At 45.9% G+C, this 21,397-nt stretch overlaps 1 protein-coding gene across 1 annotated transcript in view; it reads right to left on the bottom strand.

Annotated features, from left to right (window-relative positions):
- Positions 1-21,397, bottom strand: part of DCHS1 (dachsous cadherin-related 1) — a 159,308-nt gene that overhangs the window by 7,471 nt on the left and 130,440 nt on the right. Inside the window, exons 19-20 of the mRNA XM_077298984.1 lie at positions 2,914-3,200; positions 2,510-2,651 (exon numbers count right to left, since the gene is read on the bottom strand). Coding sequence (XP_077155099.1) covers positions 2,510-2,651; positions 2,914-3,200 — 429 coding nt within the window. The remainder of the gene's footprint in view (positions 1-2,509; positions 2,652-2,913; positions 3,201-21,397) is intronic.

The raw sequence follows: 21,397 nt of genomic DNA, 5'->3' as shown, positions 1-21,397 counted from the left end.
GCGTCGGGAGGTCACCAGATACTGATGATGGAGGCGACGGGAGGTCACCAGATACTGATGATGGAGGTGACCAGTGGTCACCAGATACTGATGATGGAGGCGTCGGGAGGTCACCAGATACTGATGATGGAGGCGACGGGAGGTCACCAGGTACTGATGATGGAGGTGACGGGTGGTCACCAGATACTGATGATGGAGGTGACGGGTGGTCACCAGATACTGATGATAGAGGTGATGGGTAGTTACCAGATACTGATGATGGAAGTGACCAGTGTTCACCAGATACTGATGATGGCGGTGACCAGTAGTCACCAGATACTGATGATGGAGGCGTCGGGAGGTCACCAGATACTGATGATGGAGGCGACGGGAGGTCACCAGGTACTGATGATGGAGGTGATGGGTGGTCACCAGATACTGATGATAGAGGTGATGGGTAGTTACCAGATACTGATGATGGAAGTGACCAGTGGTCATCAGATACTGATGATGGAGGAGACGGGAGGTCACCAGATTCTGATGATGGAGGCAACGCGTGGGCACCAGATACTGATGATGAAGGCGACGGGAGGTCACCAGATACTGATGATGGAGGTGATGGGTGGTCACTAGTGATGAGCGAGTATAGTCGTTACTCGGGTTTCCCAGAGCATGCTTGGGTGGTCTCCGAGTAACAAACAGGCATTCCTCACATGTATTCAGCCTGTCTAGCAGCCGCAAATCATGCAGCTGAGGCAAGGAAAACTAAATCTCCGAGCACTACAAAATACTCGGAGACCACCCAAGCATGCTCTGGGAAACCCGAGTAACGAGTATACTCGCTCATCACTAGTGGTCACCAGATACTGATGATGGAGGCGACGGGAGGTCACCAGGTACTGATGATGGAGGTGATGGGTGGTCACCAGATACTGATGATAGAGGTGATGGGTAGTTACCAGATACTGATGATGGAAGTGACCAGTGGTCATCAGATACTGATGATGGAGGAGACGGGAGGTCACCAGATTCTGATGATGGAGGCAACGCGTGGGCACCAGATACTGATGATGAAGGCGACGGGAGGTCACCAGATACTGATGATGGAGGTGATGGGTGGTCACTAGTGATGAGCGAGTATAGTCGTTACTCGGGTTTCCCAGAGCATGCTTGGGTGGTCTCCGAGTAACAAACAGGCATTCCTCACATGTATTCAGCCTGTCTAGCAGCCGCAAATCATGCAGCTGAGGCAAGGAAAACTAAATCTCCGAGCACTACAAAATACTCGGAGACCACCCAAGCATGCTCTGGGAAACCCGAGTAACGAGTATACTCGCTCATCACTAGTGGTCACCAGATGCTGATGATGGAGGTGATGGGTGGTCACCAGATACTGATGATGGAGGTGATGGGTGGTCACCAGATACTGATGGGATTTCCAGTTCTCTTTTCTTCAATGCATTTTTGTCTACTGATAAAAAAATAATTATTAACCCTTCTATGTCTGAAGCTTCTTATTCTGCAGCACTTATCCCACACCTGCCTAAGACTTTTGTACAGTCCTGTGTTGTGAAAAAGTGTAATACCTAAAGAAATGTGAGAACCATTGCCAGCATAGTAACAGAAAACCTAAACCCTACAGTGAAAAAGTGTAGGATGAAGTTTTGGCTTCTTAGAGATATCATACTTTATTTTGTGTCCTCTGGCTATTCCTCCTGGACAGTAGTGGTCTACAGTCAACTACATGTGGAAGTAATGTGTCCCTCTCTCTTATAGTTGCCTCCTCAGTGGTGGTGAGAGCTCCTGTAGAATTAGTTCTGGTTTTTAAGAGAGATTATCACCATCTTCTGTCTTCCTGCTGTTCCTTCTGGACATTGGTGGTCTACTCCTGGCACCACCATGCAGATATCCTGTCTGTAGGATTCCTCATCAGACACATCGGCATCCTGGAACCTCGGTGTTCTGTGTCAGAGATCTCTGTGGATCCTGGTGCTTCTCTGTGTTGGTGACATGTGCCGTAATGCACAAAGAAGATGCTGCATTGAGATCTTCCCTGATCTGTTTCTCATCTCTGACCTGCTGACCCCACCCTCAAGGGAGTACTTACTTTTTCATTGTGAAATTCAAATTAAGTCAATTTCTTGCATTTTGGCCGCTTGCTTTGTCAGGAAGAAAGATGTTTCTATCATGTGCACATATAAACATTCATATTTTTCAGGGTCGAAAGAAGACACTAGTCCACCGCGTTCACCTATAACTGAAGTCTGACATGGGAGTACTTCCCTTGTCACGAGACAGCTTGCATATGACTGCGGTTAGGGATGAGGGAGTCAGTAATATTTAGCTTGAATTACACTGAACAATTATTGGGAAAGTGCTGCTGAGTCCATGTGCACAGAGAGATCAGCCAATGATCTGATTGTTCTGTGCTCAGCGCGTCAGCGTGGGTCATCAGGCTAGAATTGGCAAACACGGAACCGATGAGTGGTCACCTAACACCACAAGTCGGGTGGTGAATACCCAGACTTACCATTATTGGGATCGATGTGAAAGGAGCCAGTATCAGATGACAAGACCTTGTATATGACTCTGCCCATCTCCCCAGAGTCTCGATCGGTGGCAGAAATAGTGACCAGCGGGGTCCATGCCTTAGTGTGCTCCATGACAGTGACCTGATGGCAAGAAAATAATCCATTACTAAAGTCTTTACAAGCAAAGTGAAGATTCTCAACAAAACCGGAGTTTCCGCACTAAATTGCTAATTTTGGTGATGAATTTTCTAGTTTTTTGTGTATTTTTATGAAAAAGGAACAAAGCAAAAAACGAGAGAAAAAATCAACAAACAGCCGTCCTTCTTGTCATCCTGTAGGGTGTGAGAAGATACATGAGATGATATATACCAGCGTGGAGGGCCACACACTGGTGGAGGCTTACCTGGTACAAGCTCTGTCTGAACTCGGGAGCGTTATCGTTGACATCCTGTAGGTTGAGCCTCACATCTGCCCGGGTCTGGTGCTTCCCATCAGATGTCTGTATTGTTAGAGTGTATGACGCCCGCTCCTCATAGTCCAGGGGCTCTGTCAGCCATATGTGCCCACCATAACGGAAGATGCTGAATGTGCTTCCAGGGGAGCCATCAATGGTCAGCAGGTACCACAGGGGCGGGCCGGAATCCACATCATTGGCTGTCACCTGAGCGATTTCTGACCCAATCAGAGCATCTGTAATGAGAGGATCGGTAATTGTGACTTTCCTTTATCTGAGTAATAGTATATGATGATCAGTTCAGGAGAGACATGGTCATCACTGAGCGACACAGGATGGGTGTACTGTAGGGCTACAACAGCGCCATCTCCTATTCATTGGTTATTGGTAAATGTAGGCAAAGCACTTTGTGACTGTTACGACACAGCATTTAATCTTAATTATCCTGACGTAAAATCAGTAGGCCAGGAGACTTACATTATTATCTTTATGCTGACTTTTGAAACTAAGTGTCTTTCTATTGTTGGTCAAGAAACACAGACTACTGATAGTACAAGCCTGAATGTGACTCTGGAGTTGCTGTTTGCTGCAAGCTCATTGTCTGCTATCTTTGAGGGATAGAGACATAGGGTAATTGAACAATAGATGTTTGATAATATGTTGATTGACCATTGTGTGGGACCCTGTGGCTTGTTGACTTGCAAAACATAGGAGAAAAAACATGCAAATTGATTAAATACTCAATGTGAGTTAATCTCATCATATCTTCCTCTTGACCTCTGGGTGATGGATTGAAGGACAACAGTTGTGAACTATATAGGGTGGATATGGCTCTGTAACAAGACATTCACCCAGACCCAGAGACTCTTTACAAAACCACAGCCAGAAACACTCTACATTAGCAGCCAGGATATTAAGGCTCCATCACGAGGAACACAGTTTGGATATTCTACAGGATGCCAGCTTAGGGGACCATGTCTCCGGCTGAAAGAATATAGATCTGCTCCATTGTCCATGAATACATTTGGGGAAGTCAAGATTTGGAACCACCGATCACCTGAGCTCCATGGATACATTTGGGAAAGCCAGGATTGGGACCCACCGGTCACCTGGCTCTATTGAGATGTTTGGAGAAGCTAGGATGTGTGTCATGATTCTCAATGGCGAGAGAACATAGCCCAGCATATATGAGAACTAGCTCTTGGAAGATGGAAACTATACTGACCATGAACTAAACCTGCCGCACAACTAGAAGTGGCCGGGTAGCATGCCTACGTTTTTTAACCCTAGATGCCCAGCGCCAGCCGGAGAACTACCTAATCCTAGCAGAGGAAAAGACAGTCCTGGCTCACCTCTAGAGAAATTTTCCCAAAAGGCAGACAGAGGCCCCCACATATATTGGCGGTGATTTTAGATGAAATGACAAACGTAGTATGAAAATAGGTTTAGCAAAATCGAGGTCCGCTTTCTAGATAGCAGGAAGACAGAAAGGACACTTTCATGGTCAGCAGAAAACCCTATCAAAACACCATCCAGAAATTCCTTTAAGACTCTAGCATTAACTCATAACACCAGAGTGGCAATTTCCGATCACAAGAGCTTTCCAGACACAGTAACGAAACAGCAGCTGTGAACAGGAACAAAATGCAAAAACACACAAGGACAAAAGTCCGACTTAGCTGGGAGTAGTCTAGTAGCAGGAACAAGCACAGAAGGCTTCTGATTACATTGTTGACCGGCAAGAAACTGACAGAGGAGCAAGGTTATATAGCGACTCCCACATCCTGATAGGAGCAGGTGAACAGAGGGGATGATGCACACAAGTTCAATTCCACAAGTGGCCACCGGGGGAGCCCAGAATCCAATTTCACAACAGTACCCCCCCCTCAAGGAGGGGGCACCGAACCCTCACCAGAACCACCAGGGCGATCAGGATGAGCCCTATGAAAGGCACGGACAAGATCGGAGGCATGAACATCAGAGGCAGTGACCCAAGAATTATCCTCCTGACCGTATCCCTTCCATTTGACCAGATACTGGAGTCTCCGTCTGGAAACACGAGAGTCTAAGATCTTTTCCACAACGTACTCCAACTCACCCTCAACCAACACCGGAGCAGGAGGCTCAACGGAAGGCACAACCGGTACCTCATACCTGCGCAACAATGACCGATGAAAAACATTATGAATCGAAAAGGATGCAGGGAGGTCCAAACGGAAGGACACAGGGTTAAGAATCTCCAATATCTTGTACGGGCCGATGAACCGAGGCTTAAACTTAGGAGAAGAAACCCTCATAGGGACAAAACGAGAAGACAACCACACCAAGTCCCCAACACAAAGCCGAGGACCAACACGACGACGGCGGTTGGCAAAAAGCTGAGTCTTCTCCTGGGACAACTTCAAATTGTCCACCACCTGCCCCCAAATCTGATGCAACCTCTCCACCACAGCATCCACTCCAGGACAATCCGAAGATTCCACTTGACCGGAGGAAAATCGAGGATGAAACCCCAAATTACAGAAAAACGGGGACACCAAGGTGGCAGAGCTGGCCCGATTATTGAGGGCGAACTCCGCCAAAGGCAAAAAAGCAACCCAATCATCCTGATCCGCAGACACAAAACACCTCAAATATGTCTCCAAGGTCTGATTAGTCCGCTCGGTCTGGCCATTAGTCTGAGGATGGAAAGCAGACGAAAAAGACAAATCTATGCCCATCCTAGCACAGAATGCCCGCCAAAATCTAGACACGAATTGGGTCCCTCTGTCAGAAACGATATTCTCAGGAATACCATGCAAACGAACAACATTTTGAAAAAACAGAGGAACCAACTCGGAAGAAGAAGGCAACTTAGGCAAGGGAACCAGATGGACCATCTTAGAGAAACGGTAACACACCACCCAGATGACAGACATCTTCTGAGAAACAGGCAGATCCGAAATAAAATCCATCGAGATGTGCGTCCAAGGCCTCTTCGGGATAGGCAAGGGCAACAACAATCCACTAGCCCGAGAACAACAAGGCTTGGCCCGAGCACAAACGTCACAAGACTGCACAAAGCCTCGCACATCTCGTGACAGGGAAGGCCACCAGAAGGACCTTGCCACCAAATCCCTGGTACCAAAGATTCCAGGATGACCTGCCAACGCAGAAGAATGAACCTCAGAGATGACTCTACTGGTCCAATCATCAGGAACAAACAGTCTACCAGGTGGGCAACGATCAGGTCTATCCGCCTGAAACTCCTGCAAGGCCCGCCGCAGGTCTGGAGAAACGGCAGACAATATCACTCCATCTTTAAGGATACCTGTGGGCTCAGAATTACCAGGGGAGTCAGGCTCAAAACTCCTAGAAAGGGCATCCGCCTTAACATTCTTAGAACCCGGTAGGTACGACACCACAAAATTAAACCGAGAGAAAAACAACGACCAGCGCGCCTGTCTAGGATTCAGGCGCCTGGCAGATTCAAGGTAAATTAAATTTTTGTGGTCAGTCAATACCACCACCTGATGTCTGGCCCCCTCAAGCCAGTGACGCCACTCCTCAAAAGCCCACTTCATGGCCAAAAGCTCCCGATTCCCAATATCATAATTCCGCTCGGCGGGCGAAAATTTACGGGAAAAAAAAGCACAAGGTCTCATCACGGAGCAGTCGGAACTTCTCTGCGACAACACCGCCCCAGCTCCGATTTCAGAAGCGTCGACCTCAACCTGGAAAGGAAGAGCAACATCAGGCTGACGCAACACTGGGGCGGAAGAAAAGCGGCGCTTGAGCTCCCGAAAGGCCTCCACAGCATCAGGGGACCAATCAGCAACATCAGCACCCTTCTTAGTCAAATCAGTCAATGGTTTAACAACATCAGAAAAACCAGCAATAAATCGACGATAAAAGTTAGCAAAGCCCAAAAATTTCTGAAGACTCTTAAGAGAAGAGGGTTGCGTCCAATCACCAATAGCCTGAACCTTGACAGGATCCATCTCGATGGAAGAGGGGGAAAAAATGTATCCCAAGAAAGAAATCTTTTGAACCCCAAAAACACACTTAGAACCCTTCACACACAAGGAATTAGACCGCAAAACCTGAAAAACCCTCCTGACCTGCTGGACATGAGAGTCCCAGTCATCCGAAAAAATCAGAATATCATCCAGATACACAATCATAAATTTATCCAAATAATCGCGGAAAATGTCATGCATAAAGGACTGGAAGACTGAAGGGGCATTTGAAAGACCAAAAGGCATCACCAAATACTCAAAATGGCCCTCGGGCGTATTAAATGCGGTTTTCCACTCATCCCCCTGCTTGATTCGCACCAAATTATACGCCCCACGGAGATCAATCTTAGAGAACCACTTGGCCCCCTTTATACGAGCAAACAAATCAGTAAGCAGTGGTAATGGATATTGATATTTAACCGTGATTTTATTCAAAAGTCGATAATCAATACACGGCCTCAAAGAGCCGTCTTTCTTAGACACAAAGAAAAAACCGGCTCCTAAGGGAGATGACGAAGGACGAATATGTCCCTTTTCCAAGGACTCCTTTATATATTCTCGCATAGCAGCGTGTTCAGGCACAGACAGATTAAATAAACGACCCTTAGGGTATTTACTACCCGGAATCAAGTCTATGGCACAATCGCACTCCCGGTGCGGAGGTAGTGAACCAACCTTGGGTTCTCCAAAAACGTCACGAAAGTCAGACAAGAATTCAGGAATCTCAGAGGGAATAGATGATGAAATGGAAACCAAAGGTACGTCCCCATGAGTTCCTTTACATCCCCAACTTAACACAGACATAGCTCTCCAGTCGAGGACTGGGTTATGAGATTGCAGCCATGGCAATCCCAGCACCAAAACATCATGTAGATTATACAGCACCAGAAAGCGAATAACCTCCTGGTGATCCGGATTAACACGCATAGTCACTTGTGTCCAGTATTGTGGTTCATTACTAGCCAATGGGGTGGAGTCAATCCCTTTCAGAGGTATCGGAGCCTCCAGTGGCTCCAAATCATACCCACAGCGTTTGGCAAAGGACCAATCCATAAGACTCAAAGCAGCGCCAGAGTCGACATAGGCGTCCGCGGTAATAGATGACAAAGAACAAATCAGGGTCACAGATAGAATAAACTTAGACTGTAAAGTGCTAATTGAAACAGACTTGTCAGGCTTCTTAGTACGCTTAAAGCATGCTGATATAACATGAGTTGAATCACCACAATAGAAGCACAACCCATTTTTTCGTTTAAAATTCTGCCGCTCGCTTCTGGACAGAATTCTATCACATTGCATATTTTCTGGCGTTTTCTCAGTAGACACCGCCAAATGGTGCACAGGTTTGCGCTCCCGCAGACGCCTATCGATCTGAATAGCCATCGTCATGGACTCATTCAGACTCGCAGGCACAGGGAACCCCACCATAACATCCTTAATGGCATCAGAGAGACCTTCTCTGAAAATCGCCGCCAGGGCGCACTCATTCCACTGAGTAAGCACAGACCATTTGCGGAATTTTTGGCAGTATATTTCAGCTTCATCTTGCCCCTGAGACAAGGACATCAAGGCCTTTTCCGCCTGAAGCTCTAAATGAGGTTCCTCATAAAGCAACCCCAAGGCCAGAAAAAACGCATCCACATTGAGCAACGCAGGATCCCCTGGTGCCAATGCAAAAGCCCAGTCTTGAGGGTCGCCCCGGAGCAAGGAAATTACAATCCTGACCTGCTGTGCAGGGTCTCCGGCAGAGCGAGACTTCAGGGACAAAAACAATTTGCAATTATTTTTAAAATTTTGAAAGTGAGATCTATTCCCCGAGAAGAATTCAGGCAAAGGAATTCTAGGCTCAGACATAGGTGCATGAACAACAAAATCTTGCAAATTTTGTACCTTTGTGGCGAGATTATTCAAACCTGTAGCTACACTCTGAAGATCCATTTGAAACAGGTGAACACAGAGCCATTCAAGGATTAGAAGGAGAGTAAGAGAGGAAGGCTGCAGTATAGGCAGACTAGCAAGTGATTCAATTAAGAGCACACTCAGAACTAGAGGAAAAAAAAAAAAAAAAAAAAAATTGTAGCAGACTTCTTTTTTCTCTCCTTTCTCGGCCAGTAATTTAACCCTTTTTTAGGCCGGTCAAACTGTCATGATTCTCAATGGCGAGAGAACATAGCCCAGCATATATGAGAACTAGCTCTTGGAAGATGGAAACTATACTGACCATGAACTAAACCTGCCGCACAACTAGAAGTGGCCGGGTAGCATGCCTACGTTTTTTAACCCTAGATGCCCAGCGCCAGCCGGAGAACTACCTAATCCTAGCAGAGGAAAAGACAGTCCTGGCTCACCTCTAGAGAAATTTTCCCAAAAGGCAGACAGAGGCCCCCACATATATTGGCGGTGATTTTAGATGAAATGACAAACGTAGTATGAAAATAGGTTTAGCAAAATCGAGGTCCGCTTTCTAGATAGCAGGAAGACAGAAAGGACACTTTCATGGTCAGCAGAAAACCCTATCAAAACACCATCCAGAAATTCCTTTAAGACTCTAGCATTAACTCATAACACCAGAGTGGCAATTTCCGATCACAAGAGCTTTCCAGACACAGTAACGAAACAGCAGCTGTGAACAGGAACAAAATGCAAAAACACACAAGGACAAAAGTCCGACTTAGCTGGGAGTAGTCTAGTAGCAGGAACAAGCACAGAAGGCTTCTGATTACATTGTTGACCGGCAAGAAACTGACAGAGGAGCAAGGTTATATAGCGACTCCCACATCCTGATAGGAGCAGGTGAACAGAGGGGATGATGCACACAAGTTCAATTCCACAAGTGGCCACCGGGGGAGCCCAGAATCCAATTTCACAACAGATGTGACCCTCCCGTCACCTGGCCTTGTACTTCAATAGACAGTCAGCTTCCTAAACTTGTCGTTACCTCCCCTCTGTGTGTGCGCCACAAGTGGAGTAGTCGGAACTGGAAGCTCTGAAGTCAGATGCTCTTAGTCCGCGGAAGGGTAAGAATCTGTAATTTGCACCATCTTGGGTATTTTGCTGGGACTGTTCGATGTGTTATTGTCTGTTTTGTGGTTCAATAAAGCATTGCCACACTGTTTTACCCTCACCCTGCTTTGTCTGAGTAGTATTAGGCCTACAGTAAAAGGAGAGTGGGCGTTCAGTGGGATGAGCCCTGGTCCATGGGGCCTCAGGCCAGAGGATGAGAGAACCCACTAACTCCCAAGTCACCACGCAGCCTCTAGCCCATGACTACCGCCATGCACAACTTACACACTGGTCTCGAATTATGGCAAAATGGCCGTCACCGACCAATCAGATGTAGTGTCCAGCACAGGATTCCCCACTCATGTCAATCCTATCATGTAGTATGATCACAGGAAGAAGCCGGGCATGTGCTGGGCCGATTCACAGCGTTAAGGTGCGCACCTCCATATTGGCTTCAGAGCTGGAGGCTGCCTCACATAACTCAACCCAACTCAGCTACATTTCATCACATATCACCTTGATACTTTATCCATATTTATGGATGTGAGGATAATATATAAGTTTTAGTTTCTCTTGCCTGTTAGTGCCATGCTGTGGGCTAAAACCCCCCTTCTCTTTGTGTTCCTGAAATGTGTGTGTAGAAGAGGTTTTATTGCTTCTAGCTCTGGGAGCAAAGGAATTTTTACGATCGGTATAGCTGCATAGACAATGGTACCAGCTGAAACTGGTCTGATCTCTCTTTTAAAACATGAGGCTCTTAGTCCTAATATTGTAAGATTCTGGGCCACCGATTTGGGCTAGGAAAATAATAAGTACATATTGCTAAAGTCCATCGGCGGATCTATCAGCCACTGTAAGCGTGAGCCTCTAATTCCAACAGGTAAAAAGTACGGATTTCTCCGGAACTGTGTGTCCCAACTAGAACAAATTTGGTCTCATTAGAAAGCCAATTGTAAAATAAGTAGAATGCTGGGTGTGTTATGATTCTGACATGTTTGGGAACGAAAACACGAGACTTATAAGAATTAGAGTTAAATTTAGTAAGTTTGAAGAGAGAGGACGGACTGGGAAAACCAGCCCTTTTAGTGATGTCACCAGGCTGAGCTATAAGTTTCTGCAAGGCACCCCAGCCTTGAGTCTTACCAGAGGAGCCCTCACTGCCAGACCGGATGCATTGGGACATTTGATAGCTCCTCCCACTAGCCTGGTTCTGCCTGCAATGATCTGAACAAATGTAAGTGTTGATTTCTCATTTAACCCGTTATTTTATAATTACCTTTGTACATATTTCCAATTGTCTCTTATTGTAACATCCTTGTAATATTTTATAAACACTGCCTTATCTTTCGGAGTAAAATATTTAAAGTACTAGTTAGTTCTTCCTGCCCTAAAACGTACCCTAAGTCTTCTGAAGGGAATTACGCTACTGTTTTGGGTTAGCTTCGGACCCGTTTAATCGAAGCTGGTGGCAGCATACCTTGTTCTGTGCCTTTGGGAGTCGTTGTAGCGACGGCAGCGTTGATAATTATTGTTCCTGCCTGAGTGGGAGTAGTTATACCGCCTCGCCACAGCGTGCCCAATAGCCAGTACAAAGCAGGCAGCCTTTCTGGCGACTAATTACTCTAGGTGCAGTACCTAGTCTGACCTGAGGGTAAGGGGGCGCCAGAGAACTTCAAGTTCTGAAGTGAAACTGTAAAGCGGGATATACATAAATCCCTGCAGTTCGTGGTATATTGTAGAGCAGTGGGATAACTATAATAAGCCCCTGCTGCAAATCAAGAGGTCAATAACCTGGTGGGTGTTTTCATCAAAGTGTAGCAGTGGAGGGATAACGAAGATATACCCCCCTGCACATGTGATAGCCGTCTGTTGGCCTAAAGTGACCCCTATCCGTGACGTAGGGGTGACGGTCACGGTGTGGAATCGTGACAATGGATGTTCTGTATTTTTTGAAATCTCAATGCGATAAGGGGTGACTATTTTGAGCACGGGGCTCCTTGGGTTTTCCTAAGACTAGACGATGGTGAGCGGGGGCGTCAATATTCAATCTAGGATGTCAACCTCCATGGTCAGATAGGGTATCTTTTAGGGAAAGTATCATAGAATCATAGAAAGGTAGAGTTGGAAGGGACCTCCTGGTTTATCTGGTCCAACCGGCTGCTCAATGCAGAATTCACTAAAGCATCTCAGACAGATGTCTGTATAGCCTCTGTTTGAAGACTTCCATTGAAGGAGGCTCACCACCTCTCGTGGCTGCCTGTTCCACTCATTGATCACCCTCACTGTCACCCATCTAATATCTAATCTATATCTTCTCCCTTTCAGTTTCAAGCCATTGCTTCTCATGTTTCCATGTGCAGATGAGAATAATGATCCCTCTACAATGTGACAGACCCTCAGATAATTGTAGACAGCTACTAAGTCTCCTCTCAGTCTTTTCTTTTGCAAGCTAAACATTCCAAAATCCTCTAACTGCTTCTCATAGGACATATTTTGCAGACCAGTCACCATTCTGGTCAGTCTTCTTTGAACTTGTTCCAGTCTTTCAATGTCTATTTTAAAATGTTTTGCCCAGAACTAGACCAAGTATTCCAGATGAGGCCTGACCGAGGAGGAGTAGAGGGGGGTAATTACTTCATGTGATCTAGACTCAGTGCTTCTCTTAATAAATCCTAGAACTGCATTTGCCTTTTTGGCTGCTGCATCACACTGTTGACTCATGTGCAGTCTGTGATCTATTAGTATACCCAAGTCTTTTTCACATTTGCTGTTGCTTCTCCTTATTCCTCTCATTCTGTAGATGCTTTTTCATTTTTCTTGCCCAAATGAAGGACTTTACATTGCTCCCTGTTAAATACCATTCTGTTAGTTGCTGCCCACAGTTCGTTTGTTTAGACTTTTTTGAATCCTCTCTCTCTTCTTTAGTGTTAGCTAACCCCCCAGCTTTGTGTCATCAGCAAATGTAATGAGTTTACCCTCAATTCCTTCATTATTATTATTATTTATTTATATAGCACCATTGATTCCATGGTGCTGTACATGAGAGGGAGTTACATCAAAATACAAATATCACTGACAGTAAACAAACTAACAATGTCAGACTGGTACAGAGGAGAGCTGACCCTGCCCTTGTGGGCTTACATTCTACAGGATTATGGGGAAGGAGACAGTAGGTCGGGGGTTGCAGTAGCTCCAATGGTGTTGAGGTGGCCTGTTATGACCCCAATGGCAGAGGGTCTCTGCAATAAATACCAAGTCTGCAAACACAAAAAAACAGCTCATAGGGCAGTGGTAACTGGGCTGACCGTATATCTAATCCTAGCACCACAAATAGCAGCAGCCGGGGAACGTGCCTACGTTGGTTCTAGACGTCTCGCGCCAGCCGGAGAACTAACTAACCCTAGAAGGGAAAAGATAGACCTTTCTTGCCTCCAGAGAAAAGACCCCAAAAGTTGGATACAAGCCCCCAACAAATAATAACGGTGAGGTAAGAAGAAAAGACAAACGTAAGAATGAACTAGGTATTTAGCAAAGAGAGGCCCACTGACTAATAGCAGAATATAGTAAGATGACTTATACGGTCAGCAAAAACCCTATCAAAAATATCCACGCTGGATATTCAAGAACCCCCGAACCGTCTAACGGCCCGGGGGGAGAATACCAGCCCCCTAGAGCTTCCAGCAAAATCAGGAATCACATTTAGTACAAGCTGGACAAAAAATAAGAGCAATACAAATAACCAAAAAACAAGGAAGCAGGACTTAGCTTAATTTTGCATGAACCAGGACCAGCAGACAGGAGCAAACAGAAAGGACTGATTACAACGATGCCAGGCACCAGACTAAGAATTCAGGAAGTTCATATAGCAACACCCCTGGACTAACGACCCAGGTGGGTGCCAAACTAGGGAAAGACAATCTCAGAGTCATACCACTAGTGACCACAAGAGGGAGCTAAAAAAGTCTAATTCACAACAGTACCCCCCCTTTAAGGAGGGGTCACCGAACCCTCACCAAGACCACCAGGGCGATCAGGATGAGCAGCGTGAAAGGCACGAACTAAATCGGCCGCATGCACATCAGAGGCAACCACCCAGGAATTATCCTCCTGACCATAGCCCTTCCACGTGACCAGATACTGAAGCCTCCGTCTGGAGAGACGAGAATCCAAGATTTTCTCCACCACGTACTCCAACTCGCCCTCAACCAACACCGGAGCAGGAGGCTCAACAGAGGGAACCACAGGTACAACGTACCGCCGCAACAAAGACCTATGGAACACGTTGTGAATGGCAAACGACACCGGAAGATCCAAGCGAAAGGACACAGGATTAAGGATTTCCAATATCTTGTAAGGACCGATGAAGCGAGGCTTGAATTTAGGAGAGGAGACCTTCATAGGAACAAATCGAGAAGACAGCCATACCAAATCCCCAACACGAAGTCGGGGACCCACACCGCGGCGGCGGTTGGCAAAACGCTGAGCCTTCTCCTGTGACAACTTCAAGTTGTCCACCACATGATTCCAAATCTGCTGCAACCTATCCACCACAGAATCTACCCCAGGACAGTCAGAAGGCTCCACATGTCCCGAGGAAAAACGAGGATGGAAACCAGAGTTGCAGAAAAATGGCGAGACCAAAGTAGCGGAACTAGCCCGATTATTAAGGGCAAACTCAGCCAACGGCAAGAAGGTCACCCAATCATCCTGATCCGCAGAAACAAAACACCTCAAATAAGCCTCCAAAGTTTGATTAGTTCGCTCCGTTTGTCCATTAGTCTGAGGATGAAAGGCAGACGAAAACGACAAATCAATGCCCATCTTAGCACAAAAGGATCGCCAGAACCTGGAAACAAACTGGGATCCTCTGTCAGACACGATATTCTCAGGAATGCCGTGTAAACGAACCACATTCTGAAAGAACAAAGGAACCAGATCGGAAGAGGAAGGCAGCTTAGGCAAAGATACCAAATGGACCATCTTGGAAAAGCGATCACATACCACCCAGATGACAGACATGCCCTGAGACACCGGAAGATCTGAAATGAAATCCATGGAAATGTGTGTCCAAGGCCTCTTCGGGACAGGCAAGGGCAAGAGCAACCCGCTGGCACGAGAACAGCAAGGCTTAGCTCGAGCACAAGTCCCACAGGACTGCACAAATGACCGCACATCCCGCGACAAGGAAGGCCACCAAAAGGACCTAGCCACCAAATCTCTGGTGCCAAAAATTCCCGGATGCCCTGCCAACACCGAGGAATGAACCTCGGAAATGACTCTGCTGGTCCATTTAACAGGAACAAACAGTCTGTCAGGTGGACAAGAGTCAGGTCTACCAGCCTGAAATCTCTGCAACACACGTCGCAAATCCGGAGAAATGGCTGACAAGATTACTCCCTCTTTAAGAATACCAACTGGTTCTGCGACTCCAGGAGAGTCATTTTTTTGAGTTATCATTATTTTCTTGAATCTTACTCTATACTCCTATTTTTGGCACATGCTTATTGAGGTCTCTTTCTGTGCTACATGACCATGATCTGTATACGGTTGTAGTTTCTTTGCACATGAATTATGCACTTTATGTTGGTGGTTATGGTATTGCAACACTACCACCACATTATTGAGTGGTTATTAACACCTGCATTTTTGATTGTGTGGTTAGATTTTTGCCATTACTTCATTTAGGGAAGCATACTATCTGTGGGGTGTCATTTTTCTTATCATAGGATTTGACTATAACTTTAGCATAGGCATGTTGTTTTTGCATTTTTTGCAATTTTAAATGTTTTTAATGTTCTGTGGCATCGTTCTTTGCATGCATGTACATGCAGTTTTTGAGGTCAATTGTCAAAAAAAAGTATATATTTTGATATTATATATGTTTGGGGGTGTTCCTTGCATGTGGGCATGATCTTTTTCTTGGTCGTTCTTTCATGTTTTGCTACAAGCCCACAGTGAACCTCCCTTTTTGTGATATAGTTTGTGGTGCCCTCCACTTATTTTCTCTTGTCCAGGAGAGTCAGGCACAAAGCTCCTTGAAAGAGCATCAGCCTTCACATTCTTTGAACCTGGTAAATACGAGACCACAAAGTCAAAACGGGAGAAAAACAATGACCAACGGGCCTGTTTAGGATTCAGGCGTTTAGCAGACTCGAGATACATCAGATTTTTGTGATCAGTCAAGACCACCACACGATGCTTAGCACCCTCGAGCCAATGACGCCACTCCTCAAATGCCCACTTCATGGCCAGCAACTCTCGATTGCCAACATCATAATTCCGCTCAGCAGGCGAAAACTTCCTAGAGAAAAAAGCACATGGTCTCATTACAGAGCAACCAGGGCCTCTCTGCGACAAAACGGCCCCTGCCCCAATCTCAGAAGCATCCACTTCAACCTGAAAGGGAAGTGAGACATCAGGCTGGCACAAAACAGGTGCTGAAGTAAACCGGCGCTTCAACTCTTGGAAAGCCTCCACGGCTGCAGGAGCCCAGTTAGCAACATCAGAACCTTTCTTGGTCATATCCGTCAAAGGTTTAACTACGCTAGAAAAATTAGCGATAAAACGACGGTAGAAGTTAGCAAAGCCCAAGAACTTCTGAAGACTCTTAACTGACGTGGGTTGAGTCCAATCATGAATAGCTCGGACCTTGACTGGGTCCATCTCCACCGCAGAAGGGGAGAAAATAAAACCCAAAAAGGGAACCTTCTGTACTCCAAAGAGACACTTTGAGTCCTTAACAAACAAAGCATTCTCACGCAAAACCTGAAACACCATCCTGACCTGCTCTACATGCGAGTCCCAATCATCAGAAAAAAACAGAATATCATCCAGATAAACAATCATAAATTTATCCAGATACTTCCGGAAAATATCATGCATAAAGGACTGAAACACTGACGGAGCATTAGAGAGCCCAAAAGGCATCACCAAGTACTCAAAATGACCTTCGGGCGTATTAAATGCAGTTTTCCATTCATCTCCTTGCTTAATGCGCACAAGGTTGTACGCACCAGGAAGATCTATCTTGGTGAACCACTTGGCACCTTTAATCCGGGCAAACAAGTCCGACAACAGAGGCAAAGGATACTGAAATTTAACAGTGATTTTATTCAGAAGCCGATAGTCAATACAAGGTCTCAAAGATCCGTCCTTCTTGGCCACAAAAAAGAATCCCGCACCAAGAGGGGAAGAGGATGGACGGATATGCCCCTTCTCCAGAGATTCCTTGATATACGAACGCATTGCGGTATGCTCAGGTACAGACAGATTAAATAATCTTCCCTTAGGAAATTTACTACCCGGAATCAAATATATAGCGCAGTCACAGTCCCTATGAGGAGGAAGAGCACTGGACCTGGACTCGCTGAATACATCCTGATAATCAGACAAATACTCAGGAACTTCCGAAGGAGTAGAGGAAGCAATAGACACCGGTGGGGAATCACCATGAATTCCCTGACAGCCCCAACTTGACACAGACATTGCCTTCCAATCCAAGACTGGATTATGGGTCTGTAACCATGGCAGACCCAAAACGACCAAATCATGCATTTTATGCAGAACAAGAAAACAAATCACCTCCCGATGTTCAGGAGTCATGCACATGGTTACCTGTGTCCAAAACTGCGGTTTATTTTCCGCCAATGGCGTAGCATCAATACCTCTAAGAGGGATAGGATTTACCAATGGCTCAAGAACAAAACCACAGCGCTTGGCAAACGACAGATCCATAAGACTCAGGGCAGTGTTATGACCCCAGTGGACAGGGTCTCAGAGGAACGTGTAAGTCTGCAAGATACAAAAATCCAGCTCATAGGGCTGTGGTAACTGGGTTGACCAAATAGCTACTCCTAACGCCAACACTAGAAGTAGCCGGGGATCATGCCTACGGTGATCGCTAGATGACTCGCGCCAGCCGGAGAATCTAACTACCCCTAGGAGAAGAAAACAAAGACCTCTCTTGCCTCCAGAGAAAGGGACCCCAAAGCAAGATACAAGCCCCCCACAAATAATAACGGTGAGGTAAGAGGAAATGACAAACACAGAAATGAACCAGGTTCAGCAAAGAGAGGCCAGCTTACTAATAGCAGAATAAAGCAAGATAACTTATCTGGTCAACAAAAACCCTATAAAAATCCACGCTGGAGATTCAAGAACCCCCGAACCGTCTAACGGTCCGGGGGGAGAACACCAGCCCCCTAGAGCTTCCAGCAAAGGTCAGGATACAGATAGGAACAAGCTGGACAAAAATACCAAACAAAACAAAAGCAAAAAGCAAAGAAGCAGACTTAGCTTGAAAAACAGGAACCAGGATCAGAGGACAAGATCACAACAGATTAGCTCTGATTTCAACGATGCCAGGCATTGAACTGAAGGTCCAGGGAGCTTATATAGCAACGCCCCTGAACTAACGGCCCAGGTGAGGATATAGGAAAAGACAGACGCTCCAGAGTCAAATCACTAATGACCACTAGAGGGAGCAAAAAGCAAAATCACAACAGTACCCCCCCCTTAGTGAGGGGTCACCGAACCCTCACCACGACCACCAGGGCGATCAGGATGAGCGGCGTGAAAGGCACGAACTAAATCGGCCGCATGAACATCAGAGGCGACCACCCAGGAATTATCTTCCTGACCATAGCCCTTCCACTTGACCAGGTACTGAAGCCTCCGCCTGGAGAGACGAGAATCCAAGATCTTCTCCACCACGTACTCCAACTCGCCCTCAACCAACACCGGAGCAGGAGGCTCAGCAGAAGGAACCACAGGCACAACGTACCGCCGCAACAAGGACCTATGAAACACGTTGTGGATAGCAAACGACACAGGAAGATCCAGGCGAAAGGACACAGGATTAAGAATTTCCAATATCTTGTAAGGACCAATAAAACGAGGTTTAACCCCTTCCTGACATCAGACGTACTATCCCGTCGAGGTGGGGTGGGCCCCCATGACCGCCGACGGGATAGTACGTCATACGCGATCGGCCGCGCTCACGGGGGGAGCGCGGCCGATCGCGGCCGGGTGTCGGCTACATATCGCAGCTGACATCCGGCACTATGTGCCAGGAGCGGTCACGGACCGCCCCCGGCACATTAACCCCCGGCACACCGCGATCAAACATGATCGCGGTGTACCGGCGGTACAGGGAAGCATCGCGCAGGGAGGGGGCTCCCTGCGTGCTTCCCTGAGACGATCGGTACAAGGTGATGTACTCACCTCGTACCGAACGTCTTCTCCCTGCAGGCCCCGGATCCAAAATGGCCGAGGGGCTGCATCCGGGTCCTGCAGGGAGCACTTCCGGGTCGGAGCAGGCTGCAGATGAAAGCTGCAGCCTGCTCCGATGAAAGTATGATCGCGGATCTGATAGAGTGCTGTGCACACTATCAGATCTGCGATCTGTGATGTCCCCCCCTGGGACAAAGTAAAAAAGTAAAAAAAAAAAATTTCCACATGTGTAAAAAAAAATAAAAAAAAATTCCTAAATAAATAATAATAAAAAAAAAAATATTATTCCCATAAATACATTTCTTTATCTAAAAAAACAAACAAAAACAATAAAAGTACACATATTTAGTATCGCCGCGTCCGTAACGACCCAACCTATAAAACTGGCCCACTAGTTAACCCCTTCAGTAAACACCGTAAGGAAAAAAAAAAAAAAAACGAGGCAAAAAACAACGCTTTATTACCATACCGCCGAACAAAAAGTGGAATAACACGCGATCAAAAAGACGGATATAAATAACCATGGTACCGCTGAAAACGTCATCTTGTCCCGCAAAAAACGAGCCGCCATACAGCATCATCAGCAAAAAAATAAAAAAGTTATAGTCCTCAGAATAAAGCGATACCAAAATAATTATTTTTTCTATAAAATAGTTTTTATCGTATAAAAGCGTCAAAACATAAAAAAATGATATAAATGAGGTATCGCTGTAATCGTACTGACCCAAAGAATAAAACTGCTTTATCAATTTTACCAAACGCAGAACGGTATAAACGCCTCTCCCAAAAGAAATTCATGAATAGCTGGTTTTTGGTTATTCTGCCTCACAAAAATCGGAATAAAAAGTGATAAAAAATGGTCACGTGTCCGAAAATGTTACCAATAAAAACGTCAACTCGTCCCGCAAAAAACAAGACCTCACATGACTCTGTGGACCAAAATGTGGAAAAATTATAGGTCTCAAAATGTGGAGACGCAAAAACTTTTTTGCTATAAAAAGCGTCTTTTAGTCTGGTTTCACACTTGCGTTTTTATCTGCATGCGTTTTTTAAAAAAACCACATGTGTGAAAAAATGCATGTAAACGCTGTAAAACGCATGCGTTTTTATAGAAAAACACAAGAAAACAAGAAAAAAACAAAAAACCCTAACCCTACCCCTAACCCTACCCCTAACCTGAAATACGTGGCACTGAAATACGTGGCACTGAAATATACGTTTATATACGTATATACGTATATAAGTGCCACGATATTTCAGTGGCCACGTATTTAAGTGCCACGTATTTAAGTGCCACGTATTTCAGTGCCACGTATTTAAGTGCCACGTATTTAAGTGCCACGTATTTCAGTGCCACGTATTTACGTGCCACGTATTTTTCAGTGCCTGAAATACGTGGCACTGAAATACGTGGCACTGAAATATCGTGGCACTGAAATATCGTGGCACTGAAATATCGTGGCACTGAAGTATTTACGTGCCACGTATTTTTCAGTGCCTGAAATACGTGGCACTGAAATACGTGGCACTGAAATATCGTGGCACTGAAATACGTGGCACTTAAATACGTGGCACTTAAATACGTGGCTCTTAAATACGTGGCTCTTAAATACGTGGCACTTATATACGTGGCACTTATATACGTGGCACTTATATACGTGGCACTTATATACGTGGCACTTATGACTGTCAGAAAATGTTCAGTAAACGGTTAGGGGTGAGGTTAGGGGTAGGGTTTCAGGTAGAATTGGGGAGTTTCCACTGTTCAGGCACATCAGGGGCTCTCCAAACGCGACATGGCGTCCAATCTCAATTCCAGCCAATTCTGCGTTGAAAAAGTAAAACAGTGCTCCTTCCCTTCCGAGCTCTCCCGTGCATCCAAAAAGGGGTTTACCCCAACATATGGGGTATCAGCGTACTAGGGACAAATTGAACAACAACTTCTGGGGTCCAAGTTCTCTTGTTATCCTTGGGAAAATAAAAATTTGGGGGGCTAAAAATCATTTTTGTGGGAAAAAAAAAATGTTTTATTTTCACGGCTCTGCGTTGTAAACTGTAGTGAAACACTTGGGGGTTCAAAGTTCTCACAACACATCTAGATAAGTTCCTTGGGAGGTCTAGTTTCCAATATGGGGTCACTTGTGGGGGGTTTGTACTATTTGGGTACATCAGGGGCTCTGCAAATGCAACGTGACGCCTGC

The sequence above is a fragment of the Ranitomeya variabilis genome, chromosome 3, assembly GCF_051348905.1.
Source record: "Ranitomeya variabilis isolate aRanVar5 chromosome 3, aRanVar5.hap1, whole genome shotgun sequence".
In the NCBI taxonomy this organism is placed as follows: domain Eukaryota; kingdom Metazoa; phylum Chordata; class Amphibia; order Anura; family Dendrobatidae; genus Ranitomeya; species Ranitomeya variabilis.
This window is presented reverse-complemented; position numbering and strand designations above follow the sequence as displayed.